Here is a 24,533-nt window from a genome sequence, read left to right as displayed (position 1 = left end):
AATCTAAATATTTGACACAGATCAAGACCTTTACATCTAAATAGTTTATAATTTCTTTAACCTATTACTATTATATAAAAAAAACTTTCAAGCTAGCAGACATCTTTTGAAATGAATATTTGCTTACCAATCATTTACATTATCGCCATTGGTTTGTTTTATGATCTACATGTTTCAGATGTTCCTTAAAATTTGAAAATAATTTCATACTAGCCCAAACCTCCCCTAGGATGACAATGAGCAGGGTTTAAACCCAGGATACAACAGTCAAGAATACATGCCACATAACCGGGCTCTTTTGCTTAATTTTAAAAAATGCTTAATTAAAAAACTACATTTAAATCAATGTAAAATAGAATCTTCTAATGTATAAATCAGATTATAATAGAACTTGCAAGTAACATTTCATTTGTATGAATGTTTATAAGGTCTAGAAATGAAAATACATCTCAATATTATGATACAATATTTTCTTGTTCACAGTCTGCATAGCATTTTTGTTGTTTTTTCTATTTCAGTATGCTGGAGAAATTGAAGGTGTTTCTCCACATTTAGATATTACAAATAGAACAGACGTTCTGAGAATAATAGACAAAGGAAAAGTATGTTTCTTCTAACCATTGCTTTGAAGCAACAAAACAAGTTTTTTTATTTGCATTTTTTAAAAAATGTAATTTAACATTTTATCAATAGGCCTACAGTTTTAAATTGCACTTTTTGAAATTATTGAACTTGGAAAAAGTCTTTGAAATTTGTAGAAAATTAATCTGTTTCGCTCTCTACTCTCTCTAGAAACAAGGTTTTATTCCAGCCCATGTGACTGGTGAACGTGTTGCTATACTTAGTCTAAGTATATTTAACATTAAAATAAGCAAATACAATGCAACAGAGGTGAGCTATAAATAGAAACTTTAATATAACATTTTATAATGAATGTTTTTTCTACATTTATGCTAGCATGATTACAAAGCTATAATAAATTAATCATATTTTTTTTCCTTAGGATTTGTTACTACGGATACCTATGCATGAAATAGCAGCGACTTGTTATATTAAAGATGACAAAGAGCATATACTTGCTATAAAATTTGGTAAATAAAACTAAATCTTTAGTTGTTTTGTCAGCATTTATTAAATGTTTTTAAATAATTTAATAAAAGCCAGTGGTCCCAAGTGTTGTTTTTTTTTATGTCACCATAGAGTCATGATTTCAAAAATTTCACTGTTAATGTATTTCTATAAGACACTATTGAGACATGGGTTGTTAATTTTCAGTCTACTTATTATGTTATACACATTGCAAACTCAGTAGTGTGAAAAATAAAAAATCTTAGAGCTAAAAAAAATCTTAGCTAAAACTTATCTCCTTCTCTTATTTGCCTAATTGGGCTGTATAGTCTTATAGACCATTCTAGTTTCTTGGATCTTAAGAGCAATAAACACTGTGCTTATTTATGCCAGCATTGATAGATTAATAAAATCTGCAAAATGTTTTCCCTACCAGGTACTCCAGAGTCTTGTAAATTGGCTGTGTTATATTGTGATAGTAAAGTAAGTTTTAGTCTGTTCACTCACTACTCACAAAATAAAATAGTTTAAATTATGAAAATAAACACTTTTTTTCAGCCTTATTCTTATGTAATGAGATACAAAAACAAATATTGAATAGGGGAAACAAAGTACAATCAAACTTAGCATCAATGGTGTAGTTTGAAACAATCATTACAAACAGAACAAGGCTGGCTAACAATCTTTAGATATGTAATTGAAACTTTATTCTGGGATTACTCATCTTACTTGACTTTCATTGTAGGTGTGTTGTGATAGTTTGTGTAACCAAACCCCTCCACTTTCCCTGTGATAGTTTGTGTAACCAAACCCCTCCACTTTCCCGGTCTGCAGCTGTTCTTAGCTGGATTTAGATTTGGAAATAAACAACACTGAAAATCAATTGTGACACTTGCTATATAATCTTCATAATTTGTTCATTGATATGAATGAGAAAGAAAATATATTTTCTCATCAATAGAGCTACATAGCCAGTAAAACTCCATTAGTCTTAAATTTCCAATGTCAAAACTCATAAACTGTCTGTAATTTTTTTAACATAACATATATTATATTGTGCACATTCCTTATTAGTTGAATAGACAATATGTTAGATATTTTATCTTTGTCTGATAACTGTATTGATTAATTGTAACAAACAATTAAGAGAAAACCTGAATCACACTCTTAAAATCAAACATTATGAAACACTGATTACCTTATAATAGCATCTAACTTTAGTTGTTTTTTACTAGTCAGTCAACAGTTAAAAAACATTATTTCGAATCTTTCTTTCAGCCAATAGCTGAAGAGATATGTTCGTTGGTTGGTCAGTGTTTTAATCTGGTTTACACAGAAGCTTTATTTAGACTTTTAGATCGACCACTTTCATCAGCAGAGCAACATGCCCAGCATCCTGGCAGTGATGGAAGCGGTAGGATTTTAACATGAATTAAAACTAATGATAATTCAAACCTAGTTAAAATGATAAGTTAGTTACTTGCTGAAAAAAAGCTAATGTTAAAGTTGCCTTTTTAAAAAGTCATAATTTATTATGTAGAATGTTAATATAGACATTTTAACAATGAACTAACTTATAAAAAAAATGGAAATATAACAAGAAATTATAAATATTTGATGCTCTTCTGTTTGTGAATATTGTTGTTTTTTTCTTTATCTAAAGATTTATTTTTTTTTACAGGATCTGGAACTATTGAAAATGTACCAGTGTAAGTAAATGGAAAGAAGCAGTTTTATAGTTGCTATTTCTTTTATCTGCAAATTAAATACATTTTCATTTTTTTTTTATTTTTTTTTGCCTAGTGATCTATGTTGATTATTCTTAAGTTTTTTTGTTTACAAAAATCTAACTTGTCCTTTAGACCTCCATCTCCATTTACACGTGGACCACGCAGTGAGTCTGGAAATTCTAAAGCCAGTGATACAGGAACTGGTAAAGAACTTTTAGAAGACTACATGAACAAGGTACTTTATAAAGATCTCTATAGTTTTTAATTTGTAACAAAAACTATCATTTAGTTGTTGTAGTGATGATGCCAAAATCTTATAGAAATATCTCTATCAGCTTACTTTTTAATAGTTTTGCTGTTATAATGAGAGACTTGACTGACATCTGTCTAACTGCTTTAACACTAATATACCAAAAAAATAAATTTCTGATTATAACTTATTGCAACTAGGTCTACCACTATGAACTTGGCCACCATGTTTTGCTTCTAATTACTACATGCCTTTTTCAGAATTCAAAGCGGTAGTTTTGTTTTTGGATGACGTTTTCAAGTAACTAAAATAGCCAGGATTAATTTAAATATTGTTCAATTTCAGCTGAAAGCTAAACTAGATGCAGATGAGCTGAGAAAATTCTTACAATTACTAAATGACTGGAAAAAAGACAATAACTTCATTGTATTCTGTGATAAGTTTTTAGCCCTGCTTGGTTCTGACAGAAAACAGCTTTTATCAGGTAGCATTCTACACGATTGATCATTGTTCTTGTTTTAATATCTCTACAAACTGATAGGCAATATGTTTCTACAATTTAAAATTGTTTTTTTTTTTAGCTTTTGAATTAAATTTTGAAATAAACCACTTTACAAGAATGTTACAATGTTTTAACAACATAAAGTTATGGTTGGTGCATTCTAGAATAGAAGATGAAGATTTGTGGTTGAGTGTCCAAAACTGTTTGGCTACCTATCAAGGGGGCTCAAGTTGGAATCCTGACTCGAGCAGAGTTGTGTTAGCTGAGCACGTAAAGCATCTGGGAAACCTTTACCCACATTACCCTCCCCCCATTGGTCCACAAATGAGATTGGACCATAGTGCTCTCAGCATGCTATAAGCTTGAGAGCTCCACTATACAAAAGCAATTTTTTTTTAAAGTGTTGGCATGATCATTTTAATAGGAAAGTTTCTGTTTTTTTTTTTGGTGTGTAAATCACAAAAATATGTCATTATTAAATGAAGTGAATTGTTTTGTTGAAATTATAAAATTATTTTTTCTATTTCTTCAGAATTGGTGCCATTCATTCCAGATCATAATTACCAATATTTTGAGGAGTTTTTACTAAAAAATGACATTCAGCAGTTGGACGCATCTAGTACTTTGTCAAGTTCAGGAAATAATTTACATTATCCTACGTAAGTAGTTTCCATATATTTGTCTAAGATTAGGTATTTAAAGAAACAGCTTCTAAGGAGATGAACTTGAGCTATTATTGTAGAGTTATAGACCTTCTAAAAAGAAATCACTTCCTGTTGTTAAACCTCTGGCAGGGTGCATTGACAAGAGCTGGAGGCATACTATGGATCATCTAGTCAGCTAAAATAACTTTTATTTTTCATTTATGTAAAATTTTAATGCGTGGCTGGCTTGCTCAGAGACGCACATGTTCCTTGACAGGCTCAATTACCACACTTAATAGTCACATTTAATGTAGAATACCTCTTCTATTCCATTACCTAAGTCCAACATTTTTCTTTTGTTGCGTACTATATTTTCACAACGCCATCACACCTAGAATCAATCTTTATAAACATTGAAAACTTTTTAAGACGTTTAAAACTTCTATAATGAAAAATTATGAAATTCTTTTGAAAAATATGGGGGTATGTAACCAGCAGCTCAGAATGAATAATTTTTATACTCAACTAATTTAAAAAGTTCTTTGTACATTCTTTTTACAAGTAATAGATTTTATAGATTACAGATATCACTTCAAAAGAGAAAATAGTTGTGTCCTACGCTATGCTTGTTATATAGTCCAAGTCTTAAATTTTTATGCTTAATAAAATATTGAAAAACAATTAGATTTCAGGGCTAAATAAATCAAAATTGGCAATTTATTTTGGCTTTAAATACATTTTGAAATTGCAAATGATAGTTATATTTTAGAATTACAAATCAATACTTTTTTTCAGGAGAAGATCTTTCAGTGGGGTATCCACTGCTAGTAGTGTCAGTAACAATGCAGTAGGAGCAGATGCCCTTGAAAACTTCTTAGATTTCGCCAATACCCAGTTTGACAGTGTGGATGTTGACATTGACCCAAAGGCATATGTCCCTAGTGAAGACTACTGAGTGGGCTGATCATTAAAGAAATAGGACTTCTCACATATATGAGTGTATGTGTGTGATAACATCTTAAACCTTTAAACCTAACCTTGTATTCCTAATCACATTACAAAAAATAGTCAGTCTTTAAGAACAAAACCCAGAACATTATTTCAAAAATATAATTTAAATTAATGCTTACTATTAATAGAGATAGCTACATTAAATATGCCAAGTTTGTGAAATAATAAACATATCAGAGGATGACAGTTCTACATTACGAGGAGAAAAATCTTACAAACAAATTGAGGTTTTTCAAATTTTAAATGTTGGGTTTTATTGCATGCATAATAAGTATTTCATTTTTGTGGTAGTATAAGGTTTATTGTTTAGTAAGATCATTAACACATACTTTTAATTTAACCATTTAAAAAAAGGCTCAAGGAATTAAAATTTAGCTGCAACTTAGAAGCTTGGGCAAACATGTCTAGAAAATTGACTAATTCTATTAAAGTTTATTTGTAAATTATAAGAGTCATTTTAATATTTTAGGTCACATTTAGAAGAGAGAAAGTGTATTTATGGTTAACCCTACCTCCCCCTGCCCCAATAAACTGTCTAAATCTAATGAAAATCAAGATGTTTTCTTATCAATCGATCTCTCACAGTATCTTTCAACTTTCAGACAATTTTCTTGTAAAAACACACCAATTCAATGTAAACACATGGGCGCAGCCATTTTGCAAAGCTAAACTTGTGGTTTCATTATGATTGGTTATTTTTAGATTCTGACTCATTTTTAGCATCAAATTGTCAAGTACCGAAAAAACTGGTACACCGGCTTAGCTGCCATTTTGGAAATTACTGAAAAACAGTTACACCAGAGTTAATGGCAACAAGTGCTAAGACTCTGTAAGAAATATTTAGCTCTGTAACTGGTTAGGTTGTGCTGGGTTTCACCACTGATCTAGAGGTTTATTTAGGTGAATGTCCAGTTTTAGCACAGCAAAGTAAACATAGCAAAATCAATCCATTTTAATTTCAACAACATATGCTGGTTTCAGAGTCATCCATTATGGTCATATGTTTGACCAATGTGGGAAGGTAATGCAAAAGAATGTAAATTTGACATAATTTCTCTTGATTCCCAGGGAGATCATTTCATTGGTGATCTGATTTCTGTTGCAATTTTAAGATATGTCATTTCTGTTGATCAACATTAAATGAGCAGATAAATTTTACAGTTTGTTACTAATCTTATTAGTAATTAGTAGTTAATTAGATTAATTTTGTTTTTGTTTTGGAAAAAAAATATTTTTTTTACCATCTGTTTTAACGTGAACATGTTTAGGCAAATGAATTTGAAAATTGATTTATTAGTAGTTTTAGGTCTATTATTAGTACTGGTAAAACTGAACTTAACGATTCATAAGAATGTATTTTTTTCCAAAGCTCAGTCTGTCTGTGCAAGTTATTTTTCCCACACCCAATCTTGGATCAAGTTTAAATTTTGCACAATTATTTCTAATACCTGAAAGAAACAATAATCATTTTTTTTTTAAATTAACCAATTTAATTAACTATTGGTACCGGTAATTTATTATTTTGTTTGGTATCAAAAAAGGGAAAGAAATTGTAATCAACAGATGTGGTAGTATAATTTGAATTAGGAATTAGTCCCCTTAAGGGGACTTGAGCCCAGAGCTCAAATTCACATTGTGCTGAATGCATGAAATTGTGCTAAACAAAAAACAGTTGGTAAAAATATTTCTAATCGCACAGACTTACTATTGTTAGTCTAGATCTATTACAAATTTAATTACATGACTCATCCAAACTAAGTGATACAACTACATTTATTATAAGCTTTGATTTTCTTTTAAAAAGTATTTTTTACTTTATCTTGTTTAAATAAAAAATTTAAAAAAATAAGATTTTTTATTTGATGGGACTATGTCAGTGTTAATGCCCAACTCTAATTTGAATATTTTTTTTCTGTAAGAAAAATCTACCAAAAATTTCCTTCATTAAATTTGTTTTTCTTGTTCAATTATTCATTGTACAATTTTACATATTTCCCGTAAAAAATATGTATATAAATTTGTTGCACTTCAACTTCTAAAACATTATTCATTTGGTTGTGGAGCTTGTTCAATATGTAAATAGCAAAGTGGTTATTGGGGATTTTTAGTATGTGAATGAATGAAAGGGTTAGTTTTTTTTCATTTCATTGTCTTTTTTTTTTAATTGTTCATACATTTTTTTTTACAACTATATTTTATCTTATAGGTTGATTTCATCTTTTTATGTGAAAATTTGCATTAAGTGTACAGGAGTTGTTTTAAATTATGTAAATAATGATTTAAGTAAAATCAGGCCTTGGAGGCCAACGTGGTAGGGAATATTGTAAAGTTTAATAAAACCTGGGACTGACCATAAACACAGAAAAATACAGATTTTTTATTTCCAACTTTTTTGTTTTAAGCATAGAAAGAAAGGTATGATGAACCTGTTTTGATATTTAGTTAGGCTAGATCAAATAATTATTAAATAGGGTACCTGTACAAATATTATTTTGTCATAAATTTTGGAGGATCTGTGCATTCATATTTTTTGGATGGTTTCAGAGGATATGCATTATATTGTTTTTTCTTGACATGTTGACATACTACTTATAAGAACTTTTAAAAATTTCTTGTTACCAGTGTGCCTTACTGAGCCTTCAAAACCATTGTTATCTCTAATGTAACAAGCTCTGGGTCACAAAATCTTATTTTAACTCTTGAATAGAGTAGAAAATGTGCACCAGTTGAACCTATTATACAGGTTCAAATAACATCAAAAACAGCTTTAGACATATAATATGTAAAAAAATGTATGAAATTTATGAAGATAAAATGATTTGATTATTTATCATTATATGACCATTATATTGTTTAGGACCTAATATTCTTTTTTTTTTTCGCAATCATTCCTAGGAAAATAAAAGCAAAATGATAAAACATAAAATCTGTAGAACAAATTTTGTGCTTGCTCATCTCGTGACATCTACATGAACACAGCTTGCTGGTAATCATGGATCTATTGATAGCTCGCAAAATGATACTGTGGTTGGAAAAAAAAACAACATATTTATAACTTTTGAAAGTAATTTCTTATAATTTTTAGTTAATGAAAAAAAAAATGATATTGAATTTAAATTTATGTAACTCAACATTTGGCCAGATTTTGGTGGAAATTTTGTGTAAAACAAAAGAAAAAAAGAGCTCTTATTGAAAAAACATTTGAAAGTAATTGTTAAAACACATTTACTTTTTATAAATTATAAGTTGCTTACATTGTAATTCTATGAAAAATTTTGTCCTTTACCAAGTTCTAATACTATCTTCATACACTCATTAGCTGTAGATTGCACACACATATCACTAAATGGGAGAAAAATAAAATATAAAGTTGTTCAAAATTTGTTCATGTTTTCATTTCACATTGTTAAGTTCATCTGCTTATTTGATAGTGTTTCTATTTAAATATAGTCTACCTGTCACCTAATTGTCTACCTGAATAATTATCCACAAATAAGGAAGAAATTGCTAAAAATATTCAACCAATAGAAATGGTGTTTTAAGTATATATTTATGTCTGGAGGGATACCCTATTCCCTTTGCATCTTCTCATTTGCTTAAAGAGGTCAATCCTTGATGCACAACTGCAGTCACAGATGATAATATACAAAAGTAGATAATTAGACATTTATCTATGTGGTGAATAATGCTGTTCTTGTTCTTAATTTTGGATAGGTAATAGAGTGTGTATTGCATTTACAATGCATTATATAATTTATAGGTATTTGACATTGTTTAAATGAAACTAAATTCATTTTGGGAAAGCAAATAATAAAACATGTAAGAGATTTAAGATTTAAGGAATGGATTAGTGCAGATTTTAGCATGTACAAATATCTTGGGAATAATAATTGTAAACACAAAACAATTGTAAAACATTTTAAAAGTTTATAGGTACACTATAGGTACATGAAATTAAGTTCTCTTCACCTATTGCCAATACAGTCAAATAATGGTATTTTTAGACCAGGCCTTCAATTCATTGCACTTGTATATTGAAGCATATTTTTTTTTTTTGCTTCTGCAAATGAGACATGAAGCTATTCAAAATTGACACTAGTAATTGGGAAAAAGAGGCACCGGATAGAGACACATTAAGAGCAAGCTTAAAGGAAGGGTCCTGGATTGGAGATATAACAATATATTAAAAGTACATTAAATTTTATTCATATGTTTGGATTTATTTACTTTCTATTGCCTATGAGAAACATTACTATGGTATTGTTACTACAGTTTGTGCAGACGAGACAGAGGTGTAAATAGTTTTTTTTCTGGTTCACCAAATCAGACATTTCCTTTTAAAGAGCACAAAGAATATCGATCATCTTCTTCATCAAGTCTACTTATGTATTTAGATTTTATAACTAACATGTTGGAAAACCCTATTTCGCATAGAAATGTTGGAAATGGAAGATGAAGGCACAACACAGACAGAATGGTTTATGACTGCAAATAGGCTACTTGATCCAGAATTGTGTAACTGATTTCATTGATTTGTAACCATATTTAATTAATTGTCTAAGTCGAGACCACACAGATATATCTGCTCCCCCCCCTTCCCATTTATTATTGCTTTATACAGCTAATAAACTAATTTTTAGGACACATCTAATGAGAGCATATTTCATTTTTTTTTTTAATGAATTCATTAAATAACGGTTTGTTTGTTAAGTCGTAATCCTTAACATCCTAGTTGTGTGGTATGCATGCTGGGCTGTCCTTCAGTCATCTCAATTATGGTTCCGGATTCATACCCTGCCCGCTTCCATCCTTGTCGTCCTTTGGGAAGTTTGGACTAGGAAGTATATTATCTTCAACCCTGAATACCCAAATACGTAAAACATTTTTAAAACATTTACAAACATCATTGTAGGCTACTGGTCACAACACCCTCTTTAACAGTTCACGAAGAACACAAGACTGTGACTTTCTCAACTTTCTGAGAATAAACTATACCTAAAGTGGTAATTATTTAGATCTATGCCTCTTGAATTGGTATATACTATATACACACATAGACAAAAATGGGCAAAAGAAAACAGTCTAAAGATTACAAATAATTGTTCTTCTCTTCAACTATCCCTTAGTCTATTAATCCGTTGGTGAATAAAACAAAATAATTTGAAACTCTTTAAGGCTCTTTTTACATTTCTCTCTGACTTCTGCCTTGGATAGCATTTCAAAAGAACATTTATTGATTTAATTTACTAGATAGATCTACTCTAGTGTAGGCAGGCAGTGTAGGTCTTTTCATTTTCATTTCATCCAACTGTAATTGTAATCTAGATCTCGTCTTTCATTTTACACATTTTTAAAACTTAATTATTTAATCTAGTACACACAAACATCTAAACATCTAGATTCATAATACTCTATAATTTTCTAACATTTGAAACTTGACAATCATGATGACAATATTTATTATTAATTTTATATAGTCTACTATTCGCAATGCTATAAAAGGCGAAAATAATATTTACACACATTTAGTCCCCAGACCTAGAGGAGGCTCTTATAGTTTGAACACCCCATCGGATTCTCCTTTCTAAACGGGTCGCTTTTTTTTGTTTGTAATTCATTTGTTTTTATGTTTGGAGCTAAAATCGACGATTCGGAACTGAGCATGTCCAATTTTAGATAAGTTCTGGTAATTTTGTTCCGTTTTTCCAAAGCAGATGGCAGTTATTTAGATTCTCGGTAACCATGTATGTTAAGCTGTTGTTTTAACCTCCCCCGGCAATTCATACCCATATAAGGGATGAAGGCTATATCATGAGCCTGTTTGATCGTAGGCTGATGGGCATATCAAAATAAGCTTCCAAACATCTTTAGAAAGACATTCCAATCACATTTATACCGTTAGCTGTTAAATAAAATTAAAAAAGGGGGTGTCCAAACAAATAATAATGAATTCAGCTCATTCTCCTTTTTGAACACAGCAAAATCGTATTAAGAAATATTATTGGGATTAATAAATCTATGATTTTTTCAATGAATAAACATGACCTAGATAGAGATATCTAGAATATATAACTTATGAATGAAAGAAAAAGTGTGGGCTGCTAATTTGAAGCCAGAGACCATGCCCACTGCATGTGATCACGCAAGATAAGCTGGCGGTAAGGAGAGGTATACACTCAGCGAGTAGTGTCACAAACTATCCAACAGGCAGTGGAGGGAAGGGGGAGAGAGTCATGAAAAGAATTATAAGCATCTATGGGAGGGAGGGGATGTTAAGGTGTCACAAAACGAACATCCAAATTATGAAAACAAGAAGAGGGTCCTTGGATGGGAGTTAAAAGAAAGACAGAGAAAATACAAGTAGCCTAGTAGAAAATATCATGTTTATTAAATTAAAATAATTAATTTATAGCTCTATAATCTATATAAATTTATTTCTGTCTGTTTCTACACATAGATTATATAGGTATTTAAATAAATAAACTATACACGATATATATATATATATATATATATATATATATATATATATATATATATATATATATATATATATATATATATATATATATATATATATATATATATATATATATATAAAGAGAGAGAAATAGAGAGAGTATATGAGGAAATAGACTATAAATACATATTGCAAAATTGAATCTACTTCTTTTACTACAATCTAAATAATTTTTAAGTAACACCGATATAATTTATTAGCAATTACATAGTGGTGTTCAACACCGGTGCTCACTGTTCAACTAAAGGAGAAAGCCCAAAAACTGCGTTCAAAATAGGAGCATGAAGTGACCTAATTTATTTTAAAATAAAATCTTGACTATGGGTGGTAATACAAAGGAACACAGCTATTTTTATAGTCCTTTAGTTGCAGAATAAGAATCTGCTTTCAGTTTTTTTGTAAGTTAAACCTTCACCAAATAAAAAAATAAAATAAAAAATTGACCTAGTTCCCGAAAGTCGGTGTTCAGTTATAAGAATCTACCATATATAAATAAATCTAGATCTATATTATTATTATTACTATCATAGGCCACACTTGAAAACAAACTACAAGAAGTAACAATGTAAACAACACTCAGCATTAGCATAGTCTAGACTAGATCTAGAGCTAGAGTATTCTAGAGGGCTTAACTGTAATGAGAAAAGCCATTATTGGCAATAACAATAGATTAGTGAGTAGATCTAGACTCTAGAATAGAGAGTGACAGTCTAGATTTAGATTTTAGATCCAGACTAAGTAAATTCAATAGAAGAACAGACACAAAATTGTCTTCAGATTAATTGATTAATCAAATCTTATCTCAAAGCCAGTGAGTTATCTAGACTAGAAGTACTACTCACTACTAGACTAGATCTAGTCTAGAACTAGTACTACTAGATCTAGTAGTATGAACTACTATTTGGAATTTGGTATGATATGAAGATATAATCATATATTAATTAGATCTATAATCTAGCGAATCTAGATCTATCATCTAATAATTAATCTATCTAGTTATATCTAGATCTATTATATATCTAGACTTAGACTTAGACTATTATAAAATTATTATTAATAATATTATGACTGTCAGGGTTCATTTTATTAATTTTATATGCATGTTCTTGTGTTGACTTTGTCTTGGCTCGCTAGGGCCAGTAGGGGGTTCTTCAATAGTCAATTACAATTAAATCTACTTAATACTACTTAGTTACTCAAATAAGAACAGTTACCACTAGATTTTGACTAGATACACTCAACTCCAACTATAGATATCCATTGAAATACGAATAATACTTTAATATTCAATAAGCACATAATCATAATGACATCGACTCTCAAATATTATTAATTCACAATCGCTAGTACATCAACTTATAAATAGAAATACATATAAACACCAGTCCAGGAAGCGACTATCCAACCTTCCTGGACCGGGAGCAGGACCTCACTAACTTACACACTCTCACATATTCAAAGAAGACTTTAAAATCACTCAGTGCAATACTATTCACATTCACAACAAGGGAATATAACAATCATACCAAAATATCAAAGTAACATACATTCATTCTTGCCATACCTCCCCCTGACAATGACTATATCTTTACCTAGTATCTTATAGTTATATAGATAGAAATCTATCTATCTAGATCTAAATCATATAATCTAGATACTATCTAGAATTCTAGATCTGTATTAGTGTATGACCTGAAGACCGAAGATGATCCTCAAGATAATAATATTATTAATAAGATTTATTTAATATTATATGGATCTAAGTAGATCTAGATATTAATTTATTATATAAATATAAATCTAGATTTCTAGATATCTGTAGTCTATACACTCTATCAGACTATAGTCACTATACGACTATAGTGTACTAGATAATAGATTCTAGATCTATGACTATACTATAGACTTTATCAGAAAAAAATGTTTTTTATTTGAAGTCTACGAAGTTGTGCACTACTTTCCTTTGGTGTTTAGACATTTTTCATGTAACAGTCTGATGTTAAATATTGTTTCTTCAGTGCTTCTACCTTCCCTGAAGCCTGCCTGTTCTTTGAGAAGGACCTAAGCTTTTTTCTTGAGTCTGTTGAGAATTATTTTTAGCATTATCATGCTCTGTCCACCTTCTATTATAAGCACATCTGCTTCTTTAATCAGAAGAGTTTCATTGTTGTTTTCAATCACTATAATGCTAGCTTGTCTTATGCTGATATAGTGCTTATAGTGATTCATATATATATATATATGCTTTTTTTGGGTATTGCCATCCTTCAGGCTACTGTGATATATTGTAGGCCTACACTGCTCACTAATCCATTTTACTTTTTTGGTTGAACTGTATTCTTCTGACTGCAAGGGATTAACTTTATTTTTCTTTTTCAATTCTCTTTTTGCATCACATAAATCTAGGATATCATTTGTGACCCATTATTTCTTAATGTACCCTTATCGTTGTGTTGTCTATTAGCTATTATAATAAATAATATAAATGGACACGTCTGCAGAATGGAAGACCCCCCATCCCTAGACGACTCTTGTATGGCCAACTAAGCGAAGGAAAGTGCTCACAAGGTGGTCAAAGAAAGCGCTTCAGGGACTCCCTCAAAGCTTCTCTGAAGGCGTTCAGCATAGACCCAGCCACCTGGGAGACTGAGGCACATGACAGAGCATCATGGCGTCGTGCTGTGAAAACTGGCGCACAGGTTGCTAGAGAACAATGCTGGCAGAAGAAAAACGCCAGAGAAGAAAAGCAATGCCAATGACACTAGCTCCAGTGTGCAGCCGAACATTCTGGGCTCACATAGGTCTCACCAGCCACATGAGGAGGCATAAAATCCCAGTGCAGAGCCCTCAGCCCCCTGGATGACAAAGTGGTCATCATTGAACCACGATGGACGAACTATATATATAATATAAATAATATATTCATTACTTCTTAAGTCTCATATTATTTAGTAATCACCAATATTATCTGTATGGATTTTTAAATTATTAAATATTATAGTATTATAGAGTTAAAGAACAGTTACAGAACATACTAAAAGTACCATGACTGTTGGTTGGGAAACTTTAGATGTTGGTGAAAAGGTTGGTAGTCTAAATAGTGTACATACCTGAAATCTTTTAAATATAAGTTAATCTAAAAATTGCTCCTTATTTAAATTTATTTCAAATGTTTAGTATATATAGTTTAAATGTCTCATTTAGATTCAATGGTCAAGAGATAAAAGCACTGCACTGCCAATGAGGGTCTCAACTTAAAATTCATGTGGAGGCTATAATTTTTATTGATGATTTTAGGAATACCTTAATTCTAGTCACTTCTTAGCTACCTAAACTTTTGGATTTTTCTTACTTGACATTTGTTTGGGGAGAGTCAAGGCAGTTTGTCATTGTGCTGGCCAAATAATTTTACATGACCTCATACATTGCTGATCACAAAAATAAATTGTTATCTCAAAATGCATTGCTGATCACAAAAAATGTTATACCAAATTTTCTTCATAAAATTAAAATGTGCCATTGTGCCTTAAAAAGAATTTAAGAATTCAAGCATTATTTCTTTGCTTTGATATTATTAATTGAAGGCATGCATTTTGATTTAATATCACACTTATTTATACTTTTTAATTTTTGTTTATAGGCTCTTGTGTATAGCAAAAATGGAAGAGTTCGAATCGAAGAAGGACCTCAAAGGGTATTTAGTAGAAAAATATATGTACCAATTGTTATTTTGTGTGTGTGTATATATATATCAGTTGTAAATAACTTCTATTCTACAAACATGACACACATTGAATTACTCTTGCCTGTAAATTTAGTAATAAAATGTTTTTACTTTGCAGCTGTTTCTGTTTAGAGAAAAATTTAAAAGGATGCCAAGTTTTTCTGCAAGTCAAAAAGAATTCTTAAAAATTGTTTACAGGGATGGCAGAGTCGAGCATGTCAAAGGGTAACAACTTTCCTATAGCTGCATGACATTGAAAAAAATATTATATCTTAAAAAAAAGTCTTTAAAAAAAATAAAAAATATTTATATTTAATTTGAAACAAATACACTTTTAAACTACATATTCTCTCCTTTTCATATCAGGCCTTGCATAAGACATGAAAATTCCATCCTTCACATCTGTATACAAGTCCATAATCTTATTTCATTGGATGCAAATGAAGCCTTGGTTGTTTATAGTCAAAATTTGGAAACTAAGCATGTTCAAAGAAGAGTTCAATTTGGACCAACTCTATTTATGCTTGGAGAAAATGATTGGTATACTGAAGTATCTTAGAAGTTATATATGCATAGAAGTTTGCTTAGAATGTATTATGAGAAACAAATATTACTACCATATCATATCACTGTTGATTTTGTGGAGGAAGGGAAAATGTAATATTGTTACGAATCTCACTATCCAGGCTCTCTGCAAACTGCACCATACACCACCAACTTAAAGAACTTGACAACTCAGGGCTCCAAAATAACGTAAAGGTTTAATAGTTGAATAAATAACAGCCAATACTGTACAATCGGCAACATGTACACTGTACAAATATCTCTCCGATAACACCGTTCCGCCGTATCAACTCTTGCACTGGCCTCTCCGTCTCGTTCCGGGCTTGCACTGGGTTCAACAGTTCGGGACTGACTTTACACACTTGGGCTCGTTGTGTCGGACTCGATCACAGACCAAGATCAAGACGCCGTTCGTCTCAACTGTACTTGACAGTACTCCGCACTGAACCGTCATAATGCTCCGTACAGAACCACACCGCTGAACTTTGCTGTAGTCGACCGGACTGTAGTGAACCGGGCTCTGAAACCCTGCCGTGAACCGTCTTGACTGCGACACCTCCGCTCTTTATATAGGGTCCCTACTGGCCTTCTCGAACCGGACAGAACGCCGCTCGACATTTCTAGGTGGTCAGACGACTACAACTCTCGTGACGCTCCTGAGCTGTGTTCACGATGCCGATCCTTCCCGAACCGTCATGTTGAAACTCGTCTCGGCTGACCGTCGTAACTCGTCAAGGTTGACCGATCGTCTAGCGCTGGCCTGGGGCGATTTGCGTCGGCTGTCTACACACACACCACTACCCCTATCTGTGCCACCACCAGGTTTATAACAATATGTATTTTTAATCAAACTCACTCATCTTTAAAAGTAAAAGAAATAAATGATAGAATAATTAACTTTAATTCATCTTTTGAATTTTAAATTACATACAGTACATTACATAAATTAAAATTCTACACTTTTTTCGCACCACAACAAATCCCTCTTTTATTTTAGAAGAGTTCTGCCTGCCATTTAGATTTGAGTAAAAATTTGAGTTTCAATCCAGATCTTAAAATTCCCATGCCTCGCTAGGACTTGAACCAGAGTCCATTAGATTTACAGCTCAATCTTCAACTGTGGAGTTACCCCAAGCAAAAAATGTTGAAACTCATTACAAATTATTATTATAAAAAGACTGCTTATTGAAAAGTTTCAAATTAAATTAAATCTTTGACTAAAGCAAAAACTTGGCATAATAGTTCAACCCAAATAAAACTTTTAAAACTATTTTCTTTGAATCAGATTATTCTAAAAATTAAACTAATTAATACTTAATATAGCAAAGGGAGAAGACTTGACAAAATTTTTGGATGCTTATAAATCTCACTGTAGTTGAGGGTTTCTGCAAAAACAGTAATATATGTTTAAAGATTCGGCTGCTGATCAAAAGATCTGCGACTTGTGTCATGGTAATTTTAATTACAAAATAATTTGTTTAATATCTTAATTTATTAGATTTTAATTGTGTAAATAAAAAATGATTTTATTTTTAGGCTTCATGAGTTTAGTTGGCATGGAACAGATCCTGAAAATAAAACAAGAATGATCAAAGACCAGAATAAATTTACAGTTCTTAAAATTATTCCAGACCAGTTTTATTACAATGTAAGCCAAACATGTGCTTAAGGAACTTTATCAAAGCATTTCATTTTAGTATTCAATTCACTAAGATATTGCATTTTATTTTGCAGTGTTATTATTGCAAGCACAGTACTTTCTACTAATAATTATCTATTTAAATCTATTTTCTATAATTATTTTTGATGTACATTTTACTTTTAAAAACTATTTTAGGAATGGGACCTACATTACAGTTTTGAAATTTTAAAACCATTCATGTTAAATGGATTGTTAGGAATTTGGATAAGTCTAACTTTTTATATCAGTTTAATGAGAAATATATTTTATTCTTCAGGTAGATGAAGTACGTACATCGGATGATGCTCTATTGCGAATCAAACTAATGATGTTTTATGAATTAGTAGACATTGACAAAATGGTAAGATACATTTCTCTAATATCCAAGACAACTTAATGTAGGTCAGCAGCAATTAATTTAACTGTTCCATTATGTATATATAAGTTTGGTTTATATTATTTAAAAAAAATATATATATTTCAGCATATTTTATCACATCCTTAATAATTAACCATTGGTAGTTTTTTAAAATTAAATAATTAAACATAAGACAAAAAAAAAGATATACTGTTATTGTTGCTGATTAGTGACTCAATAGAATGTCATATATATATCATAATGAAAACATGAATATGTTGAATAACATCATCCAGACCAATGCATGGATATGTTGAATCTTTAATCAATCTTTTTTTTTTGGATATATTTCTCCTGGCACTGCTCCCACTTCTGCAACCACCACAAACTGGTCTAATTAGTCTGCCTAAATGGTGCACTCAGAGGTCAGAGATTTGTACCTAGTGATAATGCCATCAACTTTGTAAATAGCTATTTTCTAGAATAAAAAGATTATCTGTTTATGAAGGTGAGGATGCTTGAAACCCATTTTTCACCAGAATTTGAACTCTTAACTCATCATTTCAAAAGCCAATCTCATTACGACTCTTATCTCTATCAGGAACATTGGGGAATTTCTTCTGTAAGCTTGGCCTTTGACCTTGCTTCTTATCAAAGCATCCAGTTATAGGAATGTAATAATTTACATCTGCTTGGATCTTTAACAGAAAGAAGTCTTTTCAGACAAGCGTCCATAGGCCTAGAGTTCCAAGAGTCTTAGACTCGACTCTTATGACAATTACAAAGAAAAAGAATCTTATCTTACAGACCTTCCTACAAAAAAGAATTACATCCTACCCGAATCCATGTGTTAATCTACTTGTGCATTTTGATTAGAGACTTAAACTCTTAAAATGATTGGCTTTTCACTCGGCCACAGCCCCTCATATATATTAACATATAAAGTAAAGATTAAAAAAATAGATGAAGTAAAAGCAATAAATTATAGTTACGTAATATAATCCCCAATTTTTTTAATTCAATAGTTACCAGTAAAATTCTTATTTGTCTAAATAGTTAAATTGTACCAAAGATCCTATGGCTGATCTCATAAAGTAAGTTTCCTTTTTTTTTTGAAGAAACTAAAACAAAATTCTTTATTTTGTTTACACCAAAATGTACTGAAGTCAAATTAATAAGCAATTAATTTCAACTTTCTTTTGTAGTTGTCTTTGTGCAGATGTGGTTGCCTTCACTGCCAAAACAAGGTAATTTCATCAACATCATTAATAGTAAAAAATACAGCAATATTATACATATACTTCAACCTGAAAATAGACTATTCTTTTTTATTAAAATTTAGGTAATTATTGTGGCGTTACTACTGATATTGATAATATTTGTACTGGTTTGTCTTTTTTGTTTTCATGAATTTATTATATTAATTAAAAATCTGTCTTTAGAATTAATTATGATTTATTAAAATACATTAAAAATTTTGTATCAGTTATGAGGAGTTTATTGAGACTGCTAGTGAGTTAAATGACCTGAAAAATTATAAGCAGTTAATGGAACGCTGCCCTTGCATCGGCTACACTGTTTCAAAAGTTGTATTTCGAGGATATTTTGCTCATGAAAAACTTCAAAAGATGCATGATATGATGATCAAAAGAAGAACTGAGCTTCGGCTTCAGGTATAAAAATACCAATTTTTTTAATTGTATAAAAAGAATACAAATTTGTTATTTGTAGTTTGTCAACTCCTATAAGTAATGCGAAAATTATAAATAAAAAAAACAACTCATTCATTATCTTTGTGAAAGTATTTAGAGATTCTTTTAATATGCATGACTAACAACGTAATCATCTTCTTTTTTGAACTAACGTCTGTATTATATAAGATAAGATAATTAAAATATAGGTCAATAATAAGAGGGCCTTCCAGTATGAATGAAAGTGATTAAAAGAATATTTTGTTTAAATTATTTTGGTCAAAATATTTGTGATTTACAAAATAATTATATGGTTAAATCTTACAAGTGATAAGTCAAATATAAATACAACACAGAATATTATATTACTATCTTAAATTTTTTTTTTTTTTTTAAATGTTTCTTGTAAATGAAATGTGAAAATAAAATCTTGAAAAAGCTATTTTAAATGTCATTTTACAACTTTGATATTTTTTTTTCAAACTGTTTTAGTTTGACAGGGAGGTTCAAGAACAAACATTAATAGACAAAAAGCTTCAAGCTGATATAGATAGACTTGAACAAGGCAGGAACACCTTTTATGAATTTAATATACTAAACATATTTCTATAGTTCAATTAGAGTTATTTCTTTGTTGCCAAAATTACAAAAGAAAAGCCCATATTATTTATATAGTAGTTTTAAATTCTTTGTTTTTTTTTAAACAGAACAACAAATTGAGCTTGAAAATCTGCTACATGTCCAGAAACTAGAATTGTAAGTATTCATATAAAAGTCAAACACTAATCAGCAAGTATTTCTAAAGTAGCCCTGTTACAAGTATCAATGTATTTCTGTAACAGAACTGCGTTGCAGCACTCAATGAGCTTGGAAAAAGAAAGTCATGAGAAGCATATAGAGAAGAAGTTACAAGAAAGTAAAGCCAAACTTGAAGTAAGTCAAACAAAAAGAACATATATTGTAGCATATTGCTACTCTTTCATAGAAAACTCATAAAAGCAATTAGTTCGAAGAAAAGCCCACACCAATGTGAAGGTTTTTGCATCATAAGAGTATGTTTGAAACTATCAAATTTAAAACTAATATTTGTTTAAATGGATGCACATTATTGTTAATGATATAGACTTATGTTTAAGTCAAATTCCAATCTACAATTTTAAAAGTAATGTATTTGTACACACTGGCTGAATGGTAAAGCACTTTGCTTCCGAACTGGGGTCCGAGGTTTGGATCCTGTTTAAGACTGGGATTTTAATTTCAGGATCTTCAGGCGCCTCTGAGTCCACCCAGCTCAGATGGTTACCTGACATAAGTTGGGTAAAAGTAAAGGCGGTTGGTGGCTGTGCTGGCCACATGACAACCTTGTTAATTAACCATAGACCACAGAAACAGATGACCTTTACAACATCTGCCCTATAGACCACAAGGTCTGAAAGGGGAACTTTACTTTTTACTTTACACACTTGTTTGCTAAAATGGTTGTTTATCAATAAAAAGATTTTCTTTTGTTGTGGATTTATTATTGCAACATCTTATCTTATTGTGTGCAATCTCCATCATATATATATATATATATATATATATATATAGCTCCTCCTTCGTGATCGAAGATGAGCACATTTCTCATTTCCTATAAACTCAAAGATGACTGTAAAGTTCAATCCTTGCTTTAAAAAGCCGGCAGCATACATGGCTTGGGTAGATTTGGTCAGTTACAGATAGACCTGCTTCTTCTCTCAGCTTTTTGTTGGTTTGGCGCTCTTTCAGCCTAGCCACTCTTCTTGCGTCCAATCTCGAGACTCCAAGACTCACAGCTTCAGGCCATGAGGAGCGATCAAGAGCTAGTGCTTCCCAGCTGTGAAAGTCGATATCGCATTCCTTAAAGGAGCTTTTAAGAGTGTCTTTATACCGCTTGTTTTGACCTCCCTGCGAGCGCTTTTCTGCACACAACTCCCCGTACAGAAGTCATTTGGGAAGGCGATTGTTGGCTTGCGGACTACATTTCTCGCCCATCGAAGTTGGCACCTTTTCACTGTTGCATTGTCACTGCTCATGTTGGACAACTCTTAGATTTCTGTGTCTGGTATGTGGTCAGACCAACGCACCTTATGGATCTCCATCATAGACATAAGGTGGCAAGACTGCACCACAAGTAGTGATTTCCTTGGAAATGCAGGTATGGACAGTATAGAGGGACTGCTTATAGTTGGATAACTACACTGGGCAGGGTATTTATCCCTATAGGGGATGACTTTATACCTAAGGCAATCCTTTTTTGGTGATATGAAAGGTGGTCGTCATAACAGAGGTGCCATTTAGAAACGCTTTAAAGACCAGCTTAGGCGCCAACTTACTTTAACTGACATCAAATAGAATAATGTGAAATACTGTACTCTTCATTAATCTAAGGTCTTGAAGTAAAGCCTTATTATTATTATTTTATTATCATATACATCTTATTATCAAGAAAAGTACAGTATATATAGATAGTAAATACTTTGTTTTGTTTTGTTATGTTAGGCAAAGATTGTATCAGATAACTTGGACTTCAAACACTGGAATAAACTGAATCAGATCCATGTTGATGTGAACAAGTTACTTGAGCAGCAAGCAGCCAGACCTCTCAAAGTGACCAGTATAGCTGTGCAGGATGGGGCAGCCTCAGTTCATTTTCATTATAATGACCCTCAGAGACACTATTCAAATAATTAATATTTGTAACAAAGCCATAAAGAGTACAGAAGATCTCTGTAAATAAATTAGCCTGTGCCTCCTCTGACCTACTGGTTGAACCATTTTTTGCTGGTTAACTTGGACTTAGGATTTAGTTTATCTGGATTTTAAGTTGGTCAAATGATGATCCTGTTCTGGGACAACGTTAAACTTCTACATTTCATTAAATATCTACCAATTTGCCATTGGATTCATTTCAATGTGACTGTGATTTTAAAATTTAACAATATTTACCATGGATTATCTGAATTAAATGTCTGCAAAAGCTAATTTCTAGATTATAGCAAAATCCAATATAAATGATGTCCTTTTTTTTATAATATAAAATTTGTGCTGTCTTAGTGTAGTATCATAGCTCCAATTCACTAGCTAAAAATTTTTTTATAAATTCTGTACTTGTAGTTGTAGATTTTAAAATTGTTTTCCTTTACAAGAATTGAGGCTTTAATTGTTCAGATATTATACAATAGCTTTCAATTCTTTTAAAAACGTTTCTGCATATGCGTATAAATTCTTTATATGTCAAGTGATAACCTTTTATTTTATTTATGTTTTTTACAAACTTCTATTTAACTCATATCTTTGTGGAATCTTCTGGGTGGGCAAAACCTGGACATGGATCTCAAAAACAGCTCTAATGATTTTCCAAGAAATTTGACATTCTCTGTATATTGTTGGGAAAAGAATTACTAGTTTGTTGGCCACACTGGGAAAACTCTATATTGAACATTATTATTTTTCAATGTAAACAAAAAAAATATGTTTATCTTTGGCTTGAGGACAAGAAAATACTTATCTCAAACATTCAAGAGTTGAATAAATGAATGTTCAGGAACATTTTGCCCATCGCATCATCTTCTAAGTCTAGATCTAAAAGCCTATTATTGGAATGTTGTAAAAGTCTAGTAGATCTATATATGAGCTTCACTAGAATTCTTCTTTGGTGGGGAGGGTGAGAAATAAAATATTTCCCATTTTTTAAAATTTAGCATTCATTAGTTATTAAGTGAAAAATAATTGATCAATAAGTTCTTTGAAGGAGGAATTTTCTTTTAAAAAAAAATAATTTTAATTTTGTTCTTGTTAAATATTTATTTATTTTCATTAGAATGCATGTTAAACTACATTTAATGCCATTACTTTTTTTTATAAATGGCAGTGTTTAAAAATCCTTGAAAAGGTTCACACAACCAAACCAGTGTAAACAATTGATTAAAGTTTGAATTTATGACTTCATATGATGAATGTTTCCCAGGCAAAGTTAGTAAAGCATGTTTAGAGACCCTTTAGGGTACTTCTTCAATTCTGTTACTGACCTTGAAGATGAAATCGACTGTCATATAAAATGCCTTTGTTGTTTTTTAATGTTTTTAAATCACTGTGCAACATACATATCTATATACATATCTATATTGCTATAATTGAATTGAATGGGTGTCAAAAATTTGCATTGTATTCTTAAGTGAAACAAACAATATGTCAATGTATTTACTTGACTATTATGTACACTCTAGTATAGTAAAAAATATTACTTTTTTAACTATTCATATATGCTTTTTCTTTGTATATTATTACTGCTACATTTTGTCTTACATTGATATTGAATTTATGAAGAAAGATTTTTAACAATGTACAAGCTGTTACACTATGATACCTCAATTTTTTTATTTGCATATTTTGTTTTCTATACTGATCTATAAAGTCTTTACAATAATTGTGTTCTGTTTTTTGACTGCTCAACTGTTGTAATATTTGTAAAAAATTTAATTATTTATATATAGTAGGTCTGGACATAAAAAGTCCTAGGTCTTATAGGACGCAAAAAAATATATCTAAACTGGGTATTTATATTTAATACTCCATTTCTTAATGTTAACAAGAACTACGTGCCTAGAAACAAATTAACTCTTTAAATGTTTTATTTTCTTCTTTCTTTCTTTTTATTGTATTATTCTTGTTTTGTGTTGAGCGCATAATTACATTTAATTATGCATTTTTTTGTGCACAAATTTATACATATTTTATTGATTAAAGATTACAAAATGATATCTTATAAA

At 30.7% G+C, this 24,533-nt stretch overlaps 2 protein-coding genes and 1 long non-coding RNA gene across 9 annotated transcripts in view; 2 read left to right on the top strand and 1 right to left on the bottom strand.

Moving 5' to 3' along the window:
- LOC106063584 (cerebral cavernous malformations protein 2 homolog) overlaps positions 1 to 8,585 on the top strand; it is an 18,782-nt gene extending 10,197 nt beyond the window's left edge. Inside the window, exons 3-12 of the mRNA XM_056028463.1 lie at positions 519 to 602; positions 793 to 891; positions 1,004 to 1,091; positions 1,505 to 1,551; positions 2,347 to 2,482; positions 2,750 to 2,777; positions 2,931 to 3,033; positions 3,394 to 3,532; positions 4,083 to 4,209; positions 4,990 to 8,585. Of these exons, the coding sequence (XP_055884438.1) occupies positions 519 to 602; positions 793 to 891; positions 1,004 to 1,091; positions 1,505 to 1,551; positions 2,347 to 2,482; positions 2,750 to 2,777; positions 2,931 to 3,033; positions 3,394 to 3,532; positions 4,083 to 4,209; positions 4,990 to 5,149 (1,011 nt within the window). The 3' untranslated portion in view covers positions 5,150 to 8,585. The remainder of the gene's footprint in view (positions 1 to 518; positions 603 to 792; positions 892 to 1,003; positions 1,092 to 1,504; positions 1,552 to 2,346; positions 2,483 to 2,749; positions 2,778 to 2,930; positions 3,034 to 3,393; positions 3,533 to 4,082; positions 4,210 to 4,989) is intronic.
- On the bottom strand, positions 5,467 to 11,778 carry LOC129926166 (uncharacterized). Its single transcript, XR_008777825.1, has 2 exons — positions 10,729 to 11,778; positions 5,467 to 8,547 (listed from the first exon to the last, which is right to left on the bottom strand). It is a non-coding gene; the product is annotated as an uncharacterized LOC129926166 (long non-coding RNA).
- Positions 10,036 to 24,533, top strand: LOC106063560 (uncharacterized). 7 transcript variants are annotated; one of them, XM_056028457.1, is made up of 14 exons: positions 10,036 to 10,208; positions 14,727 to 14,809; positions 15,366 to 15,419; positions 15,568 to 15,674; positions 15,816 to 15,989; positions 17,550 to 17,661; positions 17,972 to 18,055; positions 19,109 to 19,146; positions 19,258 to 19,299; positions 19,539 to 19,725; positions 20,236 to 20,308; positions 20,451 to 20,499; positions 20,586 to 20,676; positions 22,264 to 24,533. In XM_056028457.1, the coding sequence occupies exons 2-14, from the start codon at positions 14,771 to 14,773 to the stop codon at positions 22,453 to 22,455; spliced, it is 1,242 nt and encodes a 413-aa protein (XP_055884432.1). In that variant the 5' UTR covers positions 10,036 to 10,208; positions 14,727 to 14,770; the 3' UTR covers positions 22,456 to 24,533. The 7 variants fall into 7 exon arrangements, with proteins under 7 accessions (XP_055884432.1, XP_055884435.1, XP_013077408.2 ...); XM_056028460.1 differs by lacking the exon at positions 10,036 to 10,208 and adding an exon at positions 11,788 to 12,359; XM_013221954.2 differs by lacking the exon at positions 10,036 to 10,208 and adding an exon at positions 11,788 to 12,398.

The sequence above is a fragment of the Biomphalaria glabrata genome, chromosome 5, assembly GCF_947242115.1.
Source record: "Biomphalaria glabrata chromosome 5, xgBioGlab47.1, whole genome shotgun sequence".
Lineage (NCBI taxonomy): Eukaryota > Metazoa > Mollusca > Gastropoda > Planorbidae > Biomphalaria > Biomphalaria glabrata.
The sequence above is the reverse complement of the archived record's forward strand: the minus strand, read 5'-3'. Positions and strand labels throughout refer to the sequence as shown.

Coding starts and splice junctions, on each gene's coding strand:
- LOC106063560 (XM_056028457.1), top strand. CDS start 14,771: ATGACTGTTGGTTGGGAAACTTTAGATGTTGGTGAAAAG. Junction 15,675..15,815: donor AGAGTCGAGCATGTCAAAGG/GTAACAACTTTC, acceptor TTTTCATATCAG/GCCTTGCATAAGACATGAAA. Junction 19,147..19,257: donor CCTATGGCTGATCTCATAAA/GTAAGTTTCCTT, acceptor TTTCTTTTGTAG/TTGTCTTTGTGCAGATGTGG.